At 55.0% G+C, this 24,109-nt stretch overlaps 1 protein-coding gene across 6 annotated transcripts in view; it reads left to right on the plus strand.

Moving 5' to 3' along the window:
* The window catches only part of MYO18A (myosin XVIIIA), a 90,022-nt gene that overhangs the window by 32,934 nt on the left and 32,979 nt on the right, over nucleotides 1–24,109 (plus strand). For 3 of the 6 annotated variants that reach the window (XR_550075.1, XM_008566346.1, XM_008566348.1), the window contains exons 2-20: nucleotides 4,576–4,719; nucleotides 6,814–6,901; nucleotides 7,108–7,214; nucleotides 7,344–7,520; nucleotides 7,877–8,090; nucleotides 8,366–8,508; nucleotides 9,176–9,276; nucleotides 9,902–9,965; nucleotides 10,184–10,328; nucleotides 11,964–11,975; nucleotides 12,579–12,755; nucleotides 12,939–13,029; nucleotides 13,316–13,508; nucleotides 14,370–14,456; nucleotides 17,146–17,287; nucleotides 17,426–17,585; nucleotides 18,382–18,568; nucleotides 18,878–19,121; nucleotides 21,486–21,595. Coding sequence is in view for 5 of the 6 variants with exons in the window: in XM_008566346.1 (XP_008564568.1) it covers nucleotides 4,576–4,719; nucleotides 6,814–6,901; nucleotides 7,108–7,214; nucleotides 7,344–7,520; nucleotides 7,877–8,090; nucleotides 8,366–8,508; nucleotides 9,176–9,276; nucleotides 9,902–9,965; nucleotides 10,184–10,328; nucleotides 11,964–11,975; nucleotides 12,579–12,755; nucleotides 12,939–13,029; nucleotides 13,316–13,508; nucleotides 14,370–14,456; nucleotides 17,146–17,287; nucleotides 17,426–17,585; nucleotides 18,382–18,568; nucleotides 18,878–19,121; nucleotides 21,486–21,595 (2,586 nt within the window). In the remaining variant the exon portion in view is untranslated. The remainder of the gene's footprint in view (nucleotides 1–4,575; nucleotides 4,720–6,813; nucleotides 6,902–7,107; nucleotides 7,215–7,343; nucleotides 7,521–7,876; nucleotides 8,091–8,365; nucleotides 8,509–9,175; nucleotides 9,277–9,901; nucleotides 9,966–10,183; nucleotides 10,329–11,963; nucleotides 11,976–12,578; nucleotides 12,756–12,938; nucleotides 13,030–13,315; nucleotides 13,509–14,369; nucleotides 14,457–17,145; nucleotides 17,288–17,425; nucleotides 17,586–18,381; nucleotides 18,569–18,877; nucleotides 19,122–21,485; nucleotides 21,596–24,109) is intronic. The other 3 variants (XM_008566349.1, XM_008566350.1, XM_008566347.1) reach the window with 2 other exon arrangements.

Below are 24,109 nucleotides of genomic sequence, written 5' to 3' on the forward strand. Positions count from 1 at the left end.
GCTTGCAGGAGAAAAACTGCAAAGAGACTGGCCAAAAGCAGGCTGAAGTAGATGTTTCCTGGGCCAGTGCTGGGTCTTTGCTGGTCTTGAGAGTGTGGGTGAAGGGTAGACAGCAGCCAACCCAGAGAAGCTGGCAAGGGAGGAGGCTTGGAGTGTCTTGGGGCCGGGAAGAGCTCCCTGACCATTGCTTTCTTCAGGATGGGTAGGCTCTGGGTCTTACTGCCCAGAAAACAAGGTGATAGAAGGACCAGAGACCACAAAGGCAGGAAGCACAGGAATTAGGCCAGGATTGGTGGTAGGAATTGGCTATTTGACCTCTCTGTGCTCCATCTCTGCTGTGTTTGGGCTGTGAGGGAGTGGCCCGCCTGGATTGGGGCATGGTTGCCGTCCTGACATAAGGCCAGTAACTCTTAGGCACCTCACAGGCCTCTGGGCACTCTGTGTTGGCATCTCACAGTACCATGCTAACCTGGTAATAGACAGCAGGTGACAGCAGTACCTCATTGTGCTTTGTGGGAAAGAAAAGCCAAACTCTTAGATGCAATTACCCTATCTGGAAAATGGAAAGAGGACTTCCTGGGGTAGCCTTTTGGAGCTAGGTGTTGTTTGGCAGATGAATGGAAAGTCTGTTCCAGGCCATGTGGTCACACCCTCTTAGTCCCTCTGCATGGGGTGGGCAGGATGCAGGGGCTGATGCTAATTTCTACCTGTATTTATATGACTGTAGCTAGAGGGCAGCTCAAAGGACAGCAGTGACCCATCTAAGAGTCCTCAGCCTCCCACCAGGCCGATAACCTCAGAGACTTCCCAGAGAGCCAAGAGCCCTGCATCTACACTCGCCATGAATGGCCTGGGAACTGCCTCAGCAGAAGGCACTAGTGAGGAGGCCCAGGGCCTGTCCCGGAAGAGGGTGGCAAATGCAGTGCGGAAGGTGGTGAGCAAGGTACTGCCTGGCGAGGAGCTTGGGAGTGCCAAGGAGCCTCCGGGCAGAGGGGTCAAGTCCCCTGAACACCTAGCTCGAAGCAAGAGGGGAGAAAAGGCAGCCTCTTGTCCCAAGCTGCCTCCTCCCCCTCCTCCCCCTCCTCCCCCTAAGCCTGAAACAAAGAAGGAGGCAGCCAAAGATGAGCTCTCCATGGGCCTGCGGAGCCTAATGTCTCGGGGCAAGGGCAAGGACCGCAAGCCCCGGGGCAAGCAGTCTCCTGGGAAGGGGGAGAAGCCCTCCAGCCAGGAGCCAGGCTCCTTGGGGAAACCAGGCTCCCCACAGATTGTGGACTCCCCAGAGAAAGCAGGATCCCCAGCCAAGCCTGAAACCCCAGAGAAGCAGCATTCCCCAGCCCCACTGGAAGAGCTGGTGGATCCAAGCTCTACTATCCCGAAGCCGAACCTCACTGGAGAGCAGCAGTCCAAGTCACCATGCCCCGGATTGCAGCAGGAGGTACCCGAGTGTGTCACTAACTTCTCATGCCCCTCCCCACTCTTGCTCGAGGGCCAGACACCATGGTGGCCAGCTTCCCCAAGCCTCAGTGAGCCCTGCGTGAAAGAGGCTGGGCCCAGGGCCATGCACCAATGGCAGGGGCTGCATGGCTTTCCCTAACTGAATGCCAGTACCCGTGGTTGCCTGGGCTCTGGCCCAGCGGCTGGGATGGGAGCTGCTAACAGCCATGCTTGCCTTGCCATGGGAATCAGGGCCTGCTCCCCAGCTACACTGTGCTAGCTTGAGGCCCCAGATCCCAGGCTGAGGATCAGGGTCTTAGAAAATCCGTGCTGGGTAGAAAGACAGTGTTTTCTCAAGTCAGGTGGCCTGGGTTCACATCTACAGCCACTCACCCCTGTGGGACCTCAGCAATGTGTGTCCCACAGCTGAGCCTTTATCTGTCCAGTAGGGATGATACAGATCCACAATCCCTTCTCCAAAGCCCGTGGGGCTAGAAGTATTTTGGAAATTAGCAATTTTTGTATTTTAGAATGTGATAGAGTATACATAATGAGCAACCCATAACAAACACATTAATATTTCCAAAACAAAATCTATGAATATTCATACTGTGGGGATATAGAGGATAAACAGTCAGGTTTTGCTACCAAAATGGTTAAGAAAAATCCTTTGTTTTGGGGGACTTTGGGGATTTTGGAATTGCAACTGAGGTAATACTTGCTTTGAAAGGTTGCTGTGAAGCTTAGAAGTGATGCAGGTAATGCTCCAAGCCCTGCCCCTGGAATGGCAGGAGCTCCATAAATAGTAGTGCTGGTAGTGATATTAACAGTTGTCATTAAGACCATCACTGCCATCACTACCTTCTTTGGGCATGATCAGCATGTCACTTCTGGCAGCGGGACTCTTGAGGAACCCTGTGCCTGGGTGAGAGATGGGCACAGTGGGCCCTTTTGGATCTGGTGACTACCCCGTCTTTCCAGAAAGTGCCCTCTGGGTGGGGCAGGAGGCTAAGAAGCCAGGGAGAGGGCCAAGGACGGTCAGTCCAGTCCCCTCCCCTTGGAAGGTGATGTTTGTGTGGTTGGTCCTTGAGTTGGGGACAGTCCTCTTCAAGCTTCCCCATTTTGTGGACCTAGCTGAGGCCTCATGGGGTGCTGGGGGAGATAGAGTTCAAGTTCTGCCACTGCTTCCCTGTGCTCTCCTGGCTAGAAGGAGAGGGATGCCAGGGGCACAGCCTGAGGGTCCCTGAGGCCCTCCCTGACTGCTACCTCCTGGTACCTGTGTTCCTAGAATCTGCCTTGCTCCCCACTCTTCCTGGCTGTTGCAGCGGCACTTAAAGAAAAGCCAGCTGCAGCTTTCCCTACCCCTCCTGGCCCACTCTGAATCAGGGAAGCGACCATTCCTGGCACACAGGGAGGAGTTGTGAGGGGCATTTTGGCCTGATGGACAGGGCATGAGCTGAACTGTCAAGAACAGAACCTACAAGTAGCCAGGGGTGTCTTGTGCCAATTCCTGGGCTGGCCACCCTCCCCCTGTGGTCCCCTGTCCCTCCTCCTCTCACTAGGGTAGAGTTGGGAACTGAGACATGCCCTGACCTGGAGTTCAACCACATGTCACCTGGACCTGGGGCAGGGGCCAGAAGGGTGAGTAGGAAAACAGGGCCATTCACTGCTCAAGATAGTTACGACAGCAAGAAGCAGTAACCACAGAATTCCCAGGCACCTGTCCTTTCTTTTTCATCTGATAGTTTAAAAACTCAAATAGGCGCCTGGCTTGTCTCCCTGACACTACTCCACTTCCCATTGGGTCCCAGTGGCTTCCCTGGGCTGTAAGCTTAGCAGGCTGTGCGCCAATGTTCCTCAGACCGGACTAATAGTGGCTCAACCTTTAGGCAGGAGCTGCCCGCGAGGTCCAGCTGACCCCTGTGGAGGAGGCTCACCAGCGGCTTGAGAGGATCTTCACAGCTTCTGTAATGTCACCTCTCGTGTCTGTGTGGAGGAGCTCTGATGGGGGAAGGGTGGCTCCATGGTGGCTGTGGGCCCTCACACTGGCTTCCAACTTGAAGAAATGAGAGAGAGCTCTGGGGAGGGTGTTCCTCCAGAGCCTGGAGCCCTGTACACATGGGAGGGGCCACTCCCAGCTGGGGACCTAGTCTTCTCTGGCCCCGTTCTCCTGCCTTGAGGACATGTCTTGGTGCCAGAGCCTGGTGGGTGGCAGGGCAGGGAGCTAATGCTCCCCATTTTTGATGCTCTGATTCTCCAGCCCCAGGTGGGGCCTGTGAACTCCTTGCCTATTTCTAACAGGAATGTCCAAGGCTTAGCTGACTCTCCTTCCTCCCCAGAAAGGCCTTTGAGGGCTTTAATAACCAGACAGAGACAGAGAGGCCAAGGCTGGCCACAGTGTCTGCCCACAGTCCTTGGCTCTTGGGCAGTTGGCAGGTAGCCCCCAGGTTGGACCTGGATGGGGGATGCCTCCGCTTGCCGCAGGGTCAGTGTGCCTGCCTGGGAGTGATGGGAATGGTGCAGGGGTGCAATGGGGGGTTGAGGAAGGGGTCCTAAACTTGAGGCTGCTGGTGGCCTTGTTCTATAAGAGATGCAGCAGTGACAGCTCTGAAAGGCAGCCAGCCATTGGCATAGGGAACGGCACCCTTGGGCATGTGTTTAGAGGCAAGGCACAGCTCTGAGCTGGTGTCTAGCGTGTTCTGGGGGAGCTAAGCTGAGAAATGCCTGGTAGATAAGGCAGCAGGCTCCCAGGGGGCCCAGGTCCCAGGTGTGGTGAGGTGGCCTGGAGTCTAATTCAGAATGGACTAGATGACCAGCCCAGGAGAGACTGCGGCCAGAGGCAGAGTGGTAGACTCCTGCCCAGGCCACAGGGAATGGCTTAGAGAGCATCTCCTCTGAGAAGTCTGATGGTAACAAGCATCTCTTTGCCCTCCTGGTCTGGCCTCTCTTGACTGGGTGCAATTCACCTGCCCAGGCCAGCTCCCTGGTCCTGGTACTAAGCTTTTCCTACCTCAACTCTGCACCATGGGCAGCCAGAGAGTGACAGCCCATGTGGCCCAGAGGTATTTGCGGAAGGGGATGTGCCAATGGTCTGTTGTCTTCACCCCTCTTCTCTCTCTCTTCTTTGCCTGCTGCCGGTAGCTGGACCCTGAGGCCTCCTCTCCTGCCCACAGCCAGGTAGGGTGTTCCTGCCCTACTCAGGAGCCCTCCGCTTCCTCTGGTGACCACCCACCATCCCTGGCCTGTACCTGGGCTGGCGTCTGTGCTCGGGCCTCATGCTGGAGCGTAAGGCCTCTTTCCTCTCCAGGCTTCCACCCTGTGTCTGGGGGACTCCCCTGCAGAGGCAGTGCCAGGAGCTTGAGACGGTGCTGCTCTGTGCCAGGCCCTCAGAGAGCATCTAGACCAAGTGGCACTGTTCAGGTTTGGCCTCTTTGGCACATGGTTCTTGGCCACTGGAGCCCAAGGGCCTGGTTGAGTTCTAGATGTTTCATCTCAGCTCACTGTGGGTAGAGAAAGCTTTTGAAAAGCCTGAATCCTGGCCCTCTTTGCAGCCCCAGCCTGTGGATGAGACATTCTCTGTCTCCACCTCCTGGCCAATGTGAAAAACACATTTTCAGATTAGTTCTAAAGGAGTAAAAGGCCATGAACCTTTGATGTCACTATATTCATCAGTCCCCAATACCTGGCCCATAGAATGTACCCATTCAAGACAAAAGTTTCATCCGTCTTACACAATTTGAAAAAAATAAGACATTGTAATGATTTTTTATAAAGTTATATTTCTTCAAATGTAAAGAACTAGCCATTTTTAATGTTCTCACTTAACAAGTCAAAGTGTGGAAAGGCCCATAGTGATCACCCTACTTGAAGGATCATTTCACTGGTCCGTGAAACCCAGAGAACTGGGAGCTACTGGTGCAGTGCAGCCCTCTGACTCTATAGCTGCGGAGGGCAGTCAGTGCACGGGGGATTTACCTGAAGCCAGAATCCAACCTGGGAGTAGAACCCAGATCTCCTTTCCTCTCCTTTCCTTTCCAAGAACTGTGACAAAGAACATAGTTCTTTTGGTGGGGGGTGGGGGGGTGTGGCTGACTAGTAAAGGGATCTGAGCCCTTGACCTTGGTGTTACAAGGCTGCACTCTAACCAATTGTATTTTCTTACCCTTTCTGGATTCCTCACCCAGGGGGTCAGTATCACAAAGCAGTGTCTATGCTGTGGCCTCAGGTCTCGTGAGGAAGGGATACTTAGGGTGGGAGACTCTAGGAGACTAATCGTAGTCTCAGAGCTGGGGACCCTTGGGGAGTGTAGGGCAGGACTAGCCTGAGGGCTGGTCCATGCCACTGGGGTCACCATCCCCCACTGGGGGACACTGGATGACCTTGCTTCTGTTTTGCCCACACACAACAAAAGGAACCTGGTGAGCCATGGGAGCTGGGCTCCCTCCTGTTCTCCCAGATGCTTCAGGTACCATTTCTGCCCAGTCACCTTCTTAGGGAGTACCAGGTTGGACAGCCCCATACCCTGAAAGTGCCTATGAATGCTTATTTCTGATTGGTGATTACTTGGGGCCTCTGGGGGTTCCCAGCCCCTTTATACCCATTCCTGTGTCCAGCCATGTGCTTCATAGAGCAGTGCTGCCCCCTCCCCCATATCTGTGGCCATGCTGCCTCATGCCCTTGTGTGGCATTAGCATGCCCACTAGGTCTGTTAACTGCCACCTTCCTAGGAGGGGCCTCTGCTGACTGAGACATGGGGGAGAAGCAGGAAGGCTGACATGTGCACCTGGACTCTGTCCCCCTGCCCGGATAAAGCATCCCCTGGAGGGAAAGGCCAGGGCTGAGATTAGGGCTCAGGACTCATCCCACCTATCATTCTGTACTACAAAGTCCTAGGTAGGCACTTCTCTGCCCAGCTTGGTGTAGGAGGCCCTATCATTTGGATGAAGAAGATGAGCATGAGAGATCCCAGTAGCTGTGGTCCAGGGCTAAGGGGCTTGTGCTCAGGATACTGATCTTGTAGTCTCGGCAGGGAGGAGGGGACAGCTGAAAGTAGAATGTGGTGATTTGCTTTCCTGGGGCCTGCTCTCTCCTGGGCACATGCTGCTTGTATCCCTGTCCTTCCACACCCTCAATGCTGGTATGGGCCCTAGCCTCTGTGTCTTTGTCCTAGGGCTCCTCAGGACCACCACCACCTCCTGGCTTCCCCACGCTCTTTCCCTGATACCTCTGATATCCCTGTGTTCTGTATCTGTATCCAACTGTTCCCTCACCCTGTGACTCATCTTGAAGCCCTTCCCCTCCCTTGTCTCCTCTCTCCTTCCATCCTCGTTGTCTGTCTTCTAGAGAAGGGTTTGACTATTCATCCTCTTCCTCTGATAGGCAAAGACAGAAGAGCAGATTGCTGCTGAGGAGGCCTGGTATGAGACAGAGAAGGTGTGGCTGGTCCATAAGGATGGCTTCTCCCTGGGTGAGTCTCGGGAGGGTCAGGCTGCATCTATCTGGACTCTCTGGTCTCAGGACTGGGCCGTGGGGCTGCCTTCTGGGTCTGGGGAGGGCTGGTGAGCAGCGGGAGGCTGGTGATTTGGTGGGAAGGAGCACAGGACCAGGAAGGGCCCATACAGGGTAGCGGAGGTTTCCCAGGCCCGTGTCCAATTGTCTGACCCTGCTCTGCAGCCAGTCAGCTCAAATCAGAGGAGCTGAGCTTGCCTGAGGGGAAGGTGCGTGTGAAACTAGACCACGATGGAGCCATTCTGGATGTGGATGAGGACGACATAGAGAAGGTTTGCAGGTGGAGGGCGGTGGAGGCTGGTGGAGGGTGCAGGAGGTGGGCTGGGCGGGGCAGGCCTTTCCCCTGGCAGTGGAGACAGGTTCTGCTTCTTCAATGTCCACCTGCCTCTCCTGTCCTGCAGGCTAATGCTCCTTCCTGTGACCGTCTAGAAGATCTGGCCTCGTTGGTGTACCTCAATGAGTCGAGCATCCTGCACACACTACGCCAGCGCTATGGAGCTAGTCTGCTGCACACATATGCTGGCCCCAGCCTGCTTGTCCTCAGCCCCCGTGGGGCCCCCGCTGTGTACTCTGAGAAGGTGCAGTGCCCTCTAGGCTACCATGTCGACCCATGGACCCATCTAGCATGGCCCACCCCACCTTCTCTGGCTCTCTGCCGTTTCCCTTTGGCATCCCACTGGGCTCCTGTCCACTCTCACAGTTGGGCTTGGGAAGAGTAGTCATTTCAAGGGATGGGGGACAGAAGGACCTTCTTGCAGCCTTTAATGGAGTCCAGGATTTGGATAGTACCTGCATTTCCACGTGTGGCCTTAGCTTCAGAATCCCTGGACACCTGTAGAGTGAAAATCCAAGAAGAGGTGGACCTTGCAGGCAAGGGTCTGGGTGGGATCAGCTAAGAGCCTACCTCTTCCTGCCATCCTTCTCCTGCCCAAAGGTGATGCACATGTTCAAGGGGTGTCGGCGGGAGGACATGGCACCCCACATTTACGCCATCGCCCAGACCGCATACAGGGCGATGCTAATGAGCCGTCAGGACCAGTCCATCATCCTCCTTGGCAGTAGTGGCAGTGGCAAGACCACCAGTTGCCAGCATCTGGTACAATACCTGGCCACCATCGCAGGCACCAGCGGGAACAAGGTGTTTTCTGGTAAGGCAGGGACAACTGGGAAAACTGAGAATGGGTTGAAGAGAGGGAGGTGGGGAGGGAGGACCCCTCCTAGGTGCCAGCTCTTTTTCTCCCTGGCCTCTCCATCCCCTGAAACCCCACTGTCCCTGGGCAGTTCTCATCTGAGTGGCCCAAGCCTTCATGCCCTAGAACAGGCATAGGCTGAGACTCCTGTTCTGCCTGGGCCTCTGGAGTCCAGAGCTGGGGAGTAAGCTGCCCCTGACTTTCCTGATGTCCCCTGTGCCTGTATTCTGCAGTGGAGAAGTGGCAGGCTCTGTACAACCTCCTGGAAGCCTTTGGGAACAGCCCTACCATTATGAATGGCAATGCTACTCGCTTCTCCCAGATCCTCTCCCTGGACTTTGACCAAGCTGGCCAGGTGGCCTCAGCCTCCATTCAGGTGAGGAGCCACTACCCTGGCCTCAGGCTAGTAGGAGATGGGCTGCCTGAGTTCATGCCCTAGAAATCAGGCACTTCTATGCCTCATTTTTCTGGGATTCTGCCCCAACAAAATGGACCCCAGCACAGGCAGGGTGGGCCTGCACTGCCCGGAGCCTCACTATTCTGTCCTCCGTGGCTCCTGCCCTGGGTGGGGCCCTGCTCATCTTCCTGCCCAGCTCTCTTCTCCCTCCTAACCCTGGAGTTGTCCCCACCCTACTGCTGTGGCCCACTTTCTAAGATCTGCTCAGGGGCTTCTCCCAGACTGATTTCACCCAGGAGAGGACTGGCTTGTCAGTAAAGTAAGGCCAGGGCAAGACTGATTCCCTCCCATGCTAAATGAAATATCTCACCACAAGCTCCCATCTCCCAGGAAGCTGGTGCCTGGGGGCTGGGCAGAGTATCAGGGCCCCCTCCAGGAGCCAGACCTGTTCTCTTCCACCTGACCCTGGTTTCTTCCCCCTTTGACCCTGGGAGGATCTGCTCTCTGGTTGAGCACCTTGGAAATAAGGTGCAGCCACTTGTTCCCAGGGCCTGGAGGATCATGGGCCTGGCTCCTTCTGTTGTGGGGTGGGAGAAGCTTGACCTTGCACTGCCCCTCTTACTCTCACCTCCATGCTGTGTCACAGACGATGCTGCTAGAAAAGCTGCGTGTGGCTCGACGCCCAGCCAGTGAGGCCACGTTCAATGTCTTCTACTACCTGCTGGCCTGTGGGGATGGCACCCTCAGGTGAGAAGAGACAGAGGGTGCACCAAGGGTGCTCTGGACCCCAGTGCACTGTCTGGGCTCCGGGACCTTGCCCCATGATTACATCCTGTACCGTTTGTGTATTGCAAGCCTGCTAAGCACACCAAGACACTGGTTGTTGGGGACTTGCCCGCAGTCAGCTAGTATGGGATGGAGCTGGTATTTGAGCCCACCCTGGGGCCAAAAGCCCAAGGCTTTTCCAGTGCCCTCCAAGCTGGCCTTCCCTGCCCCATGGTGGCTGCCTCTGCCTGCCCTTCACTGTAACTTTCAGACTTGCTGTGTGTGTTCATGAAGAAAGAAAAATGCTAAGGCTGAGCAGGCAGCCCCTGACTGTGATCCTCTTTGGCTCTTCTTGTAAATGAGGGCACAGTCTCTGTCCTGGTTGGACTTGTCCTTCAGGCAGGTTCCCTGCTCCCTTCCAGGGTTTGGCTAGAGCCTCTCACCAGGTCATTTCTGGTGACCTGTCCTAGGGAGGCCTGACAGTAGGGGATGATGGGTGGACAGAACTCAGAGTCTAGATGCTGACCCCGTCTGTCTCCACCCTGGGAGGGAGGTGGCCTTGGCATGGGGACCAAGCACCATGCTGATGCCTCATTTGTACCCCTAGGACAGAGCTCCACTTGAACCATATGGCAGATAGTAATGTGTTTGGGATTGTGCCACTGGCCAAGGTGAGGGGCCTGCGGGGACTGGGTTGGCAGCCCTGGGACTTGGGGGAAGAAGAAGCCTGGACTGGGCCATGGTGCCCCAGGGGAATAGCAGGAGCCCAGCTGTAGCTGGGTGGCTCTCCCCAAGCCTTGCCCTCCCTGAGGGTCCAGCAGCATGGGGGTGTGCTGGGAGGGACGGCCCCTGAGAGGGCCAGTGCCAGTGTGCCTGTCTACCTCTGCAGCCTGAGGAGAAGCAGAAAGCGGCTCAGCAGTTCAGTAAGCTCCAGACGGCCATGAAGGTGCTGGGCATCTCCCCGGATGAACAGAAGGCCTGCTGGCTCATCCTGGCTGCCATCTACCACCTGGGGGCTGCAGGAGCCACCAAAGGTAGCCTGCAATGAGTCCCAGCAGCCTGCTCATTGCCCGGGAGACCTTGCAGGGGCCCTGGCCTTTCCCTGTGTGTTCTTGCCTAGCACCGACTCATCTGTTACCAGACACCCCTCTTTTGTTTGTGCCTCTTCCTAGTCCCCCACATCAGAGCAGAAGGTCAGGGAAGCGTTTCTGCTAATGATGGCCTGAGGCCTGGACTTAGCTGTCAGCGACTGGGGGCACCATGAGGAGCAGGGAGGGCCGGGGGCTTGGAGGCTGAGGAGAAGAGAGGGCCACTAACTTGGAGCTGTCCCCCTGGAATAATTCTCCTTCTTGTTCCCTTCTTGACAGAGGCCCCTGAGGAGCAAGCGGGTAATTGGCTTTGGCCCCGCCCTAGGGTGTAGGGGCTGCCTTGCCCAGTCTTGGTGCTTTCCCTGGGCTCTCTTGGGGGGCTGGGCTTGTTCTGTCACAGCAGAAAGAACTGGTCTGGGGAGAAGCCCCAGGGTTGAGGGTGGAAGGAGACTTCTGGCTGTGGGGCTTCTTGGAGTCCCAGGAATAGCTGCTTCTCCTACCTGTTTTGCATCCTGAACCTGGAACCTCTCAGGATGCCCTCCGTGGGGCTTAGGTGGGGTAGGGTGGGCTTGCTTCCTGGGGCTTCCTGAGGCCAGTTTTCCCCATCTTCCCTTCTCGACATTGGTTTGGTAGCTGCACCTCTTCCTCTTGCATGTCAAGGTGGAGGCCACTAGGGGGCAGCAGGCACTGTGGTAACAAATGGGCTGCAGCTTCAGCACGTGTGCATTCAGGGGGGCTTGTGAATGGCTGGGGCTTGGTCTGGCTTGGAAGATCCTTGTTGCCTTTCTCTGAGATTGCATTGGAGGGCGGTGATTTGAGCACCTCTTCACCTTTTTCTCCTCCAGTTTAGGGCAAAAGGATGCTGACTCTGGACAGCACCTTTGGCTTTGGCTTTATCTTCTCCTGGGATGGGAAGGGCCCCTGGATAGGAAGGGCCCCAGGCTGTTCAGCAGGCATGAGGAAGCACCGGTGGGCGATGGGTACATGGAGGAACAGGCATCTGGGTGTCAGGTTCCTTTTGATCCGGCAGGTGGCATCCCTGCCAAAGAGGAATCAAGCTCTGGGTTAAAGACATTGTCTCAGACTGTGTGGGAAGCAGACAAGCAGGCATGTGGCTGTGTCTTGAGGGAAGTTCTTTTACTGTGAGGAGGTTGCCTTTACCCCTGCTCAGCTCTGAGTGCAGGTAGAGAACTCTGGATGTGTCGCACACGGACCTTGTTGAGCAGTGCCTGCTACCTCCTCAGAGCTTCCAGTGTTTCCCAGGGCTGTGTGTGTGTGTGTGTGCGCGTGTGTGCACGCGCGCGCGTGTGCATGTGCGTGTGCGTGCGTGTGTGTGTGTGGTAGAATGTCTTGGCGGATCTCTTTCTGTGTGCGTCAGTGTAATTATATCCACAAACATACGCCTGTGAGGCTGTGTGTGTGTTCCCAAGCCTGAATGTGGTTGTGTGTTCTTGCCTGCTCATCCTCATAAATTCCCACCCACCACGGTCCCTTCCTGCGGGCCTGGCAGGCTCTGTTGATGACTGTTTGCTAACACACTGTTTTTCTTTGCATGCTGCATGCTGGTCCTTTGCCTTACAGAAGCTACGGAAGGTAAAACCTTATTTCTTGTTAGCTTTTCCTAATTGCTGTGATTAGACACATGTTGGCTGAGGCGCATATGTCTGTTTGGCCTGTTCCCTTTCCCCTGCGGCTTTTTTGCCTCCCTAGTGTTGGGCCATTGGTGGGTGTTTGTGGTGGTCTTCCCTGACAGACGTCAGGGGGTAAGAAGGAGGGCCCTGATGCATCTAGGGAAGGGGGAGGCGCTAGTACTGCCATGATGGGTGCCCGCAGGCGCAAGGATTCTTGTGCTCATCGTAGGTGGGCTGGCTCATCCTCTCGCTTTGCTCATCCCAGAGTTGGGCAACCTGGAGCCAAGCCCGCCGAAAGAGATTTTCACAGTTGACTGGGTGCCCTCTGGTGGCAGCTTGTGGAGTTACCTCCTCTTTGGGGATCTGCTCATTCTCTGTCCCTAAGGGACACAGGAAGTACTGGCAGCTGCTGGGTGTACCTGTTTTGCCTGAAGCCCATCTGGTGTCATTGGGGCTGGTTTTTTCCTCCAGAAGGTGCCCGGTGTCCAGTGTTCTGGGGGTGAGGGAGCATCAACTGGCCTAAGGAGAAAGATCCAAGATGCCAGATCATGTTTCCACCCCACAGCTGGGCGCAAGCAGTTTGCCCGCCATGAGTGGGCCCAGAAGGCTGCGTACCTGCTGGGCTGCAGCCTGGAGGAGCTGTCCTCAGCCATCTTCAAGCACCAGCACAAGGGTGGCACCCTGCAGCGCTCTACCTCCTTCCGCCAGGGCCCTGAGGAGAACAGCCTGGGAGATGGCACAGGTACCCTCAGCCCCTTGGCCTGAGGCCTCATCCGGGGCTTGTTGCCATCTCTAGGGGTGGGGAACTGCGGGAGAATAGATGTTTCGTCGAGGACAGGCCTGGCCCCAGCACCCCATGCTGGGAGCATACCCAGGTGGGGAGCCCCAGGAAACAGGAGATGGAGCTGATCCTCTTGCCCTACAGGCCCCAAACTGAGTGCGCTGGAGTGCTTAGAGGGCATGGCATCTGGCCTCTACAGTGAGCTTTTCACTCTTCTCGTCTCTTTGGTGAACAGGTGAGTCGCCAGGCAGGACCCCAGGCTTTGGCAAAGGTGGAGTTGATGGCTTTATGCTTGTGCGTTGGCTGGGGCAGAGCCGTCCTCCAGCAGCAGAGGGCTCACTGTCACTGTGGGCTGTGAGTGAGGCGAGGCATGCTCTCCCCACCAGGGTCCTGGGCACCTGGGCAGGGATGGGGATTTAGCTTGAGGCATGGCAGGGCTTCCTGGGTGCCAGGGGCAGTCCGGTGGGGCCTTCTCTGTGGTATCACCCTGGCCAGCTCTGATCTAGGCTCTCCCTGTGAAGGGCTCTCAAGTCCAGCCAGCACTCGCTGTGCTCCATGATGATTGTGGACACTCCGGGATTCCAGAACCCTGAGCAGGGTGGGTCGGCCCGCGGAGCCTCCTTTGAGGAGCTGTGCCACAACTATGCCCAGGATCGGCTGCAGAGGCTCTTCCACGAACGCACGTTTGTGCAGGAGTTGGAAAGATACAAGGAGGTAGCTCTTGACTTCGGCTACTACCTGAGCCCCACCCCCAGCCTCACTTTCTGGCCTTGGCACCCCAAAGGAGGGCATCTGCGGATGCAGGAAGATACCACTTCCCCAGCCCAGCTCTTTACTCCCTCTTCACCTCTGTCCTCCCATGCTCTCTGGAGTAGAAGTCTTTTCCTGCCCCCCTTGTCCTTGGCCTTTGGCCTTGGCTACATTCTTTGTGGAGAGTTTGCTCTCCAAGAAGCTGAAGGTGCGTTCAGGGTCCCTGAGAGCCCCTCTTGGCCCTCCTTCAAGATACCCTCCTAGGCCCCGTGAATTGCCACGGTACAGTTCCTGCCTCCAGGTGCGTCTGGACCTGGCCTTCCTCATCTCCCTTTCTCCTGATCTGTTAGTGCAATAGTTGATTATTTAGGGGTCCTCCATAATAGGGTGTCCCAGATGGGACAAGAACTGGACATCCTGCTTCATGTGGAGGTGAGCGGAATGAACTGAGGAGGATATTTATCCTGAGTGAGAGAAGATTCAGGAGGAAAACGACAGTTGTCTTCCAGTGTTTCAAGGATGACTTTGTGAAATTGAAAGTAGGCTTATTCTGTATTGCCTAATCAACTGATCCAAATAACGGGACAACACGACTTTACTTTAGCATAAAAAGAGGTTATGAGAATTTTAGCTGTCCCAAAATGCAGTGTGTTTGTTGCCTTGGGAGGTGGTGAGCAGTTTGTCATTTGGATGATGGAGGGGAGCTCCTGCATGGGACTGGAGGTTGGGTCTGCTGATCCCTGAGTCCCTTCCTGGCGTACTCCTAGGGATGTGCCCCCTCACATGGCCCTGTGCTCAGTTCTACCTTCTTTTCTTCCTTCCTAGGAGAACATCGAGCTGGGCTTTGAGGATGTGGAGCCAACCACAGATGACTCCGTGGCTGCTGTGGACCAGACCTCCCATCAGTCCCTGGTAGGGATGCCAGCAGGGTCTGGGGCAGGCTTTTTCTCTTTTCTTCCCATCTCCCTCTGGTAGAGCCCTCCATGTCTTAGCTGCTGCCAGTGTGCCTCAGTGGCCTGAGGGAGGTCCAGCAGTTATGCCCAGACACCAAGCACTTTACAGCAATGGGGCTCTGCCCTGCAGCACTCAGACAGGAAGGGGGCACTTACTTCTGCTCTGGTGCAGTAGGGAGCCACAGCCCATGGTGTTCTGGCCAGGCAGGAAGGTGTACTTCCTCTCTTCTCATCTGCAGCTCAGGCCCTCTCCTGTGGCTGGCCGAGCCTCCAGTGTGCCTGCCAGGAGCCCTGGTGTCTACTCCCAGGTGGTGAGGGCCTAGACCCAGAGCCTATGCTCATTCCTCCCACTGTCCCCAGGGAAAGGGCCGATTCAGCCTAACCCAGTGAAGCGAGTAACAGGAAACAGCGTCAAGCTGTAAATACCTTCAGGGGGCTGGGGGTTGGGAGATGTTGGTCAAAGGATATATAATTACAGTAAGATAGGAGAAAAAAGTTCAAGAGATCTGTTGTGTGGCACCGTTACTATAGTTAATGACAGTATATTGTATTCTTAAAAAATGCAAAGAGTGTCGTTATGTGTTCTTACCACAAAAACAACCACCATGTGAGATAATGCATTTGTTAATTAGCTAGGTTTAACCATTCCACAATGTATACATACCTCAAAACATCATGTTGTACATGATAAATATATGCAACTTTATTTGCCAATTAAAAAAAAAAACACAAGGAGACACAAGGGAACTGTTGGAGGATATGTTTATTACCTTGATAGTGGTGATGGTAACACAAATGTATGCATATGTCCTAACTTACCAAATTGTTTACATTAATCATGTTCAGTTCTTTGTATATCAATTGTACCTCAGCAAAGCTAGAAAAGAAAAAAAAGAATGCCTACTGGGGGACCAACATTGATGTGAGCCCTCACCCATCACCCTTGGGGGCAGGCTTTGTCACCCTTGGTTCTAATGTCTCGGGTACCTTGGTGCCTGGGGGACTGGCTGGCCTGATGAGTACTTGGCATTGGGCAGTTGTGTTCAGTTATGGAAATTGCACAAGGTGCTTTCTTGGAGACTTGGCATTTTTGCTGGGCTGCTGACCTCCCTCCTCTGCTTTGATTCCTACTTCCCTCTCCCTTGCTGTAAAGCCCTGCTTGGCTAGTACAAGTGGTGGGGCCCTGGAGAGAGCCAATATCCCCTGGGGACAAATGCTTGAAGTACTGTGTCCCCCAGATAAATTGAGTTTTCTTTTCCTGACACCTGAGCTCCCATGGGCTCCCATGGTGGCTTCCCTCGAGAGCCTTTTCCATCTGCCAGAGATGTGGGGATGTCAGTACATGTGACTCGTGAGCAGCAGTGGGTCAGACAGTGTGTTTGGATGGCACTTGGCCATCCTGTGCTTTCTTTGGTCTCCCCTATTCAAGGGGCCTTGGCATTGGGAAGCTGCACCTCTGGGGAAGGGGCTCCTCAGTGCTGAGCCTGCCACTCACCATCTGATGGCTTCAGTGCTCATTGCTGACATTCAGCCCCAGCCACTGGAGTTGCCCAGCAGCCCTCGGCTTCATTCTGCTTCCTTCTTGTGGTCACATCTCCCTTGGAGAAGATGCTGGCAGCAGGGGTCAAAGAGAGGGAAAATAGCACTTTTCTCATTTCCTTTGTCTTCCAGTCCCTAAAGGCCAGATCAGATAGGGTGTGGGGAAGGGTCAGTCCTTCCTGACCAAGGAAGACAGGGGGATTCCATAGAAAAGTTACATTCAGGTCAGATGTGGTAGTTCATCTGGCTTTGATGGAGTATTAGAAATCAGAATTCGGGGCCGGCCCGGTGGCGCACTGGATAGTGCGCCGCTTGGGAAGCGCGGTGGCGCTCCCGCCCGAGGGTTCGGATCCCACATACAGACCGGTTCCCGCTCACTGGCTGAGCGAGGAGCGGGAGCAACACCGAGGATTGCAATCCCGTTGCCGGTCCCCGGTCCGGTACGGGGGCAACACTGAGGGTTGCGATCCGTTGCCGGACACGGAAAAAGACAAAAGACAAAAAAAAAAGAATTCAATATATCTACCTTTTCTTGAAAAACCAGATTGACACTAGGCCAGTGTTCTTCCAGGACAGCCATCAATTGCAGCTGAGTGGCAGTTATTCCATTTAGTTGGGGACATCTGCTCTCTAGCTTGCCACCCTCTCAGGACCAGTGTTAACCCCACAACTGTCACTTACTGAGAGCTTCTTTGGGGCCATGCACTCTGCTCAGGGGCCTTACAGACTTTATCCCATTCAATCTACCAGGGAGTGAGGGCAGCAGGGGGCTCACCTAAGCCCCTGGTGATCTCTGAGGGGACGAGGATGGAAGAGAGCCTCTGGGTGTCAACTCAAGGAATAAGAAGCCTTCAGTTTTTGGTGACTTTGGACCTGAGTCCTAGAAGTCATATTTTGCAGTGGGCTTCTCTCTGATCTCTCTCTAGGCCCTCTGTCCCCTTGCTGCCCACCTGCCCCATGAGGTGTCAGCAGCGAGTGGCAGGAGTGTGACATGTATGTGTGCATGTGTGTATATGTGTACCATGTTTGTCGTGTGTGGCTGGGGCTGGGACCTGGCTTCTGTCCCACAGCTCCATGTGACATAGTGGAATTTCTTTCCTTCTCCATAGGTCCGCTCACTGGCCCGCACGGACGAGGCAAGGGGCCTGCTGTGGCTACTGGAAGAGGAGGCGCTGGTGCCAGGGGCCACTGAGGACGCCCTCCTAGAGCGCCTGTTCTCCTATTATGGCCCCCAGGAAGGTGACAAAAAAGGTAGGTGGTATCCCTGGAGGGCAGTTCCTCTGCTTTCTCTCCAGAGGACTCACCTATATGGGTCCAGGTGGCACTCATCTGAGTCCCTAGGCTTTGTGTCTGTGTCCTGACAAGCTGAACCTTGCTTCTCACTCTCAGGTCAAAGTCCCCTTCTGCGCAGCAGCAAACCACACCATTTTCTCCTGGGCCACAGCCATGGCACTAACTGGGTGGAGTACAATGTGGCTGGCTGGCTGAACTACACCAAGCAGAACCCAGCCACCCAGAATGCATCCCGGCTCCTGCAGGACTCCCAGAAGTAAGAACACTACCATTCTGCCCATGTTCCATCCCTGGGACTGTGTTCTGGGCTCCCTTCCCTGCAGGTGTCTGCGGCCTCCTCACTAGCAAGGCAGATAGCCTCCACTTCCTAGAGGCAGCAGCCAAGGCCAGTTGACGTTGAGGTCATGAGGGTGGCCTCCTGGAGTAGAGGTAGGACACAGACATGATTGGAGAAGGCTGTGGTTTTAAATTTGAATGGCACCCCCACATTCTTCAAAGAAGGCAGGAATATCCATAGAAACCCCTCAGTCATATAAGTCCTGTCATCAATTCATTTATTCAATAGATGATTATTGGGCACCTACTCTGTCACAGGGACTTTTAGGTGCTTGGCAGATAGCAGTGAACAAAACAAAAATCCCTGCCCTTGTGGAGTTTACGCTCTAGTGAGGAGAGACAGTGAACAGTAAATGTAATAATAGATTACATAGTGTTTTATAAGATGTTGAACTCTTATCTCTGCTCCACATGGGAAATGCTTTCTGCCCCTCTGCCTCCCTGGTGAGGGAGAAGAGTAGATCGCCCCACTCTGTCCAGTCCCTGCCTACCCTTTGGCTTTTGCCCACCTCTGTTTCCTCTTCTCACCACTTGAAAATTTCTCTGCAGTTTTTCTGTTGGGTGTGGGACATGCCACCTCAGTCCAGAGAAGCCAGGCCCCTGGCCACAGCTGTATGAGTGTTGTTTGGTGCCCTAGGAGCTAGGAGGAGGAACAGCCTCTACTACGCTGTTAATGTACGCCTCCTTTCCCTCCCTTCCCCTCCTGCCTCTGGCAGAAAAATCATCAGCAACCTGTTTCTGGGCCGGGCAGGCAGTGCCACGGTGCTCTCGGGCTCCATTGCGGGCCTGGAGGGCAGCTCACAGCTGGCGCTGCGCCGGGCCACCAGCATGCGGAAGACCTTTACTACAGGCATGGCAGCTGTCAAGAAGAAGTCGCTGTGCATCCAGATTAAGCTGCAGGTGGTGAGTAAGCCGGCCCAGGCCCTGGGCCCTTTCTTACCCTGGCAGGCAGGCCTGGGCACTCTGGGCACACTCAGCAACCCACTATGACCAGCAGTCAAGTGACTGCTGCTGGTGGGGTCTTCCTTTCAGTGCTACTGCCTGCGAGTGGCCACCCAGGCCTGGTGAGGGCAGAATTGTCCAGACTTAACGTGTACTGACTGGTGGTGGGACACCTGCTCCTATGGGGGGTAGAGATGCTGGCACCAGTCTCTGCTCCCCTGGGCACGAGCAATTAGAGCCCACTGAGGTCAGTCCCTTCCCCTTTGGTAGGACGCTCTTATCGACACCATCAAGAAGTCAAAGCTGCATTTCGTGCACTGCTTCCTGCCTGTGGCCGAGGGCTGGGCTGGAGAGCCCCGGTCCTCCTCCTCCCGCCGAGTCAGCAGCAGCAGCGAGCTGGACCTGCCCTCGGGAGACCATTGCGAGCCTGGGTTGCTGCAGCTCGATGTGCCCCTGCTCCGTGCTCAGCTCCGGGGCTCTCGTCTTCTCGATGCCATGCGCTTGTACCGCCAAGGTGGGCCTCCTTCCCTCTCCACTCCTGCCTCGTTCCCTCTCCTGAATGGGGCCCCTGGCGCTGGAGAGGTGCTGCTCCCGGCCCGTCTCAGGACTGGCCCACGGTCTCTTTCCGCTCACTCCTTGCTGCTTGGGTGCCTCCTCTGGGGGTGGGGAGGTCTCTCTTCTCGTCTCTCCCAGCCCACAGCCCGTTGCTTTCTCCATTTCTTCCCACCCTGCAGACTCCCCTGTCCCTCCTCCCCCTTCCATACTCCAGTCCTCTCCCCTCCTTGTCCACACACCCAGTCATTTGTTCCCACAGCTCCCTCCTCCCCCTAGTTTGGATGGGTCAGCTCTGCCACAGCAGCAGATCCAATGCCCTTTCTTCGGAGCTGTCTGCCCAGTGAGAAATGAGGTGCTAGATCTTTCCAAAGTACTTAAAATTTCCAAGGGTCAGACAGGCACCTCTTACGAATCCATCTAGAGGAGTGGTCAGAGAGGATGAAAGTGATAGTAGTTAACATCCTTAGAGGGTTTACAGCATACCAGGCACTATTCCAGACTCTTCCCACACATTAACTCATTTAATCTGCACGACAGCCTCACAAGGTAGGCACTACTGTCATCCCCCAATGAGGGGACCAAGGCTCAGGGAGGTTAAGTAGCTTGCCCAAGGTCACGCAGCTCGTGAGTGGCAGAACAGGATTTGACCCAGGCAGACTGGCTGCAGAGTCATGCTTCTCAAGTAGGGTTTTGTCTGCCTGGTAAGTTATGAGTTGCTGAGTTTCTGCTCTCTTTTCCTCGGCTAGAAGAGCAGGTTGGACCCCACCCACCCACAGCCAGTTCCCCTCATGGTACCCCATGGGCACTGTCACTTCCCCTTAGCAGCCAGAGCCAGGAAACGGGCTCCCTGCCCTCCTCTAAATAAATCATCGATCTGTCCCCACGTCTTGATATGCAGTTGGTGTTTATTATTTCAAAACCAGATTGTTACCGCTCTGAACCAAAATCAATGTGCTTTACTCAAACAAGCAGATCGATGAGGCCAGCAGCAGCAGCCCCCCCTCCCCTCAGCCGGCCCCCAGCCACCATCGATAGCGCTGATGATTAATTAAGATGCCAGGCATCCGGACCTGCTATCCTGGCCCATCAATTTAATTGCAATTCAGATACAATCAATAGCTCACTTTGTCTTGGCCCCTCAGCGGCCCCCGCCTCCTGTTTCAATTATCAGGCACATGCATCAGCCTCATCTCCCAGTTGGAGGGTTTCCCAGAGCTAGCGAGCCTGGTGTTGTGGAGCAAGCCCCTGGCTGGCTGTCAGGAGCCCAGGTTTGGAGTCCAGTGCTGCCTCCCGCTGCAGCCTTTGTGACCTCAAGGAAGCCAGTCACTCTACTTCTCAGGCCTCAGTTTCCACATCTGAAAGATGAATTGTATCTGGTCTAAGACCCCTTTCTGGTTTGAAATTCTATGATTCCATAGGAGTGGATTTCTTGGTCCTCCACCACAGGCTCTGGTAAGATCAGGGTGGCCCTAGGTCACCTCCTGGCCTCTGTTCTGACCTTGCTCCAAGCCAGAAGCCACTTCACCCTTCTCCTTACCTTGAGCCCAGATACTCTTTGGCGGAAGAGAATGTGCAAGTCTTTTTGGTCACCTGGCCTCGGGCTGAAAGTCAGGGTGGGCAGGGAGGGGAGCCCCTTCTGACATCCTGCTTCAATGGACTGAGAAAAGGAAGGGAGCATTTCATTGAACGTCCACCAAGTGAGCCAAGCTGTGCTTTCTGCATATTTTCTTATTTAATACCCATGTCTACTATGCAAGATAAGTACTAGGGCCCTCATAAGGTGAAGAAACTGAGGCTCAGAGAGGTTGAGTGACTGGCGCAAAGTCACATGGTCATAAGAAGTGGGGCCAGGATTGCAACACCAGGCATGTGTACTTTGCCTCAAAGCTAACCCCTGATGCCCTGCTGTTTTTCTTATCAAGTCCTCAAGGCATAGTTCCCTCTGGGTTATCACAGAGTCATAGACTCAGAAGACTAGAAAGCACATCAGAGATCATCCAGATCCCACGGTGTTCCTTCCAGGTGGTCACCTCCCCCCATACCCACTTGCGAGCCTCTCTAACTAGGAACTTGCTTCCGTCTAAAGGAGGCTGCTCCTTTTTTAAACCTCCCTGTGCCACTGTGGAGCAGCCCTAGTTGTCCTCCCAGCCTCCTTCTCCAACCCTGCCTCCTTCCTCTCAGTTCTCCTTTCTGGACCTGCCTCAACTGCAGTTTCTTCCCCTTCGGGTGGCTCCCCACCAGCCGCCTGGGCACCAGTGGCTGTTGAGGTGTGCTGGGGCAGGCAAGGTGTGATGGACCTGGCTCTGGGCTGTTCTCTCTCTAGGTTATCCTGACCACATGGTGTTTTCCGAGTTCCGCCGCCGCTTTGAAGTCCTGGCCCCGCATCTGACCAAGAAACATGGACGCAACTACATTGTGGTGGATGAAAGGCGGGTAGGTCTGGATCCCCAGACCCACAGCAGACCCCTCTCCCTCCACTCAGACCCCTCCAAGCAGCTGCCCTTCCCCAGACCCATCTGCCCTTCCTCCCCTAAAGACAGGTGGGTGACCCTTACTCAGGCTCCTGGTTTCAGCCAACCAGGGCCAGGACAGGGGCACCAAGCTGTGGCAGTGGGGAAAAGGCAGCCAGGGCATGAACTGTAGGAATTGGAGAAGACTTTGGAGGCCTGAGCTGGGGCTGTCTGCTCTCTGGTGATCCAGACAGTCATCCAAATGGCCAGGGCCAGGGCCGGGGCCCCCCAGGAGACAGGTGAGAGCTAGTATTCTGGGTGCCCCACTGATGGCACCTAGGCCCCTCAGCCTTGGCCTCCATGTCAGGGACTGGTTCCTGCAGCAGGAAGCCATCCAGGGCTGGGGAAAGCATCCTTCCTAGGAAGAAGGGTGATATGGCAAGACCTCCCTGGAGCCAGGGTGAGCGTGAGATCATGGCTGCAGAAGGGGTGTCTCTCTGCCACTCTAGGCTGTCATCTTGACCCCCAGAGGCAGCTCCAAAGGGCTCCTTGAGCAGAAGAATGCTCCTTCACTATGCTCTGGCCTCCAGCACCCAGCCTGACTCTGAAGGCACCTCAGACCCTCGGATGGCTTCCCTAGGAGGGAGGGAACTGCAGAAGAGGGCAGGAAGCCCCACAGTGATGTCCAGCCTTCTCCGTGTGTCCTCCTCTCCTTGCACCTGAGTCACAGACTCACATTCGTGGAGCCCTCAAAGACCTTCTCTCCATCCTAAGGCCTGCCGGTGTCCTAGGCAGCCTTGGTGTGGATGTAGATAGCCCGTCTCAGCCTCCTTCTCACTGGCCCTTGACCTCCATTCCAATCTCCTACTCATGGCCACACTGGCACCTCGTCATTCCTGGAAATGCTCTATCTCAAAATCCTGAAATCCAGTGTGGCCTTCTCTGACCATAGCCCCCTACCTGTGTGTCTCACTTCTCTTCCTCTCAGGACACATGCTCTTTGACTCCATCAAGACCTCTCATTTCTGGACCCCACTCCATTTTCTCTGTTCTTCAATTCTCTCTTGACTGCACTTCCTTTTCCGCTTAGCAGCAATCCCATGGTCCAACCCTCCAGTCACGTGGACTTCACCATCCTCTGCTCCCCTGAGCCTCCCATAGCACCTGCCTTGCCAAACCCCTACCCTGAAAGCCCAGCCTGTGGGTGCCTGCACTCCTTGTTTTGGGCTCTCAAGGCTGTAGGAGAAAATTATACAACATGAACGTAGACTTGAATTCCCACCAGTTCATGATCTTCAGCTGTAGGTAGGCCCTTGGGTGGCCCAGCAAGTCTTCCCTGTGTCCCATCCCTATCAGGCCCTGATTGCAAGCTCCTTACCTGCTATTTTGTTCTCCGTCTTTCTCCTCAAATCCTCCCCTACCCGACCTTCCCAGGTCATCTTCCCAGCAGATGACCTTGCCTCCAAACTGATAAAATCAAGGCTCCAACTTCTTCTGCCTTCAATTGTCTCTTCTTCTGCCTCCTTCTACCCTCACCCCTCCTGTGTTGGGGGAGAGGTGTCCCTCCTCTTGTCCAGTCCCTTCCTCCCACAATTGGGAATCCGTTCCCTGTGGTCTCCCCGGAGACCTGCTCTGTCTTTTTGCTCTCCTGTTCCTTAGCCTCTCCTTCCTTCCTGGCTCTTTTCTCTCACTGGAGAGACATTCCGCAGACATGGCTCTCTGAAGGGGCCCTTCTGTCACCCCTCTCTCATGGTGGACTGTGTTCTGTCTCTCTCCTGCCCCGTACCATCAATACTTACCTTCTTCCTGCTGCCCCCGCCCCGGCCACTATTTATTCCTCCACCCATAGCTGCCTGGCTCCCGCTCCTGACACCCTGCGACCCATCTTCTCCTCTCCCCATGCCCTCCATATTGCCAGAGCCAGTGGCACTTTCTGTCCTTCTGCTACTTGAATTCTTGGCAAAATGTGACCTTGTTGATGGCTTCATTCTTTCTGGAACATTCTCTGCTGGGCTTTTTTGCTGCTATTCCTGGCTCCCTCCTATCTCTGCTCTCACTTCCTCACAGCTGCTCATCTTCTACTTGCCCCATAAGTGAAGGTCTCCCTCCTCCTTACGACGCTCTCCTTGGCCGTGTGTGTTTCTTTTCCTACACCCTCTTCCTGGACAACCTCATTCACACGCATCACTTCAATTACCACATATGTATTGATGACTCCCGAATCAATACCTCTAACCCAGGCCTTTCTCCTGAGCTCCAGACACACATTTCTATCTCGCTGCCTTCTGGACTTCTCTACCTGTATGGCTTATGGCACCTCAAACTCAGTGTGTTCAAACCAAACTCATTCTAGCTCCTCCCAAACTTCCTCTTTCTCCTGTGTTCCCTACCTTGGAGAACGGCACCATTTTCTATTTAGTTATATAAGCCAGAAGCCACAGTACAGCCCTAGATTCCTCTCTCTTATGGACCCCCCCCCCCCCCCCCCCCCCCCCCC

The sequence above is a fragment of the Galeopterus variegatus genome, unplaced genomic scaffold (genome assembly GCF_000696425.1).
Source record: "Galeopterus variegatus unplaced genomic scaffold, G_variegatus-3.0.2 Scaffold236, whole genome shotgun sequence".
NCBI lineage: Eukaryota > Metazoa > Chordata > Mammalia > Dermoptera > Cynocephalidae > Galeopterus > Galeopterus variegatus.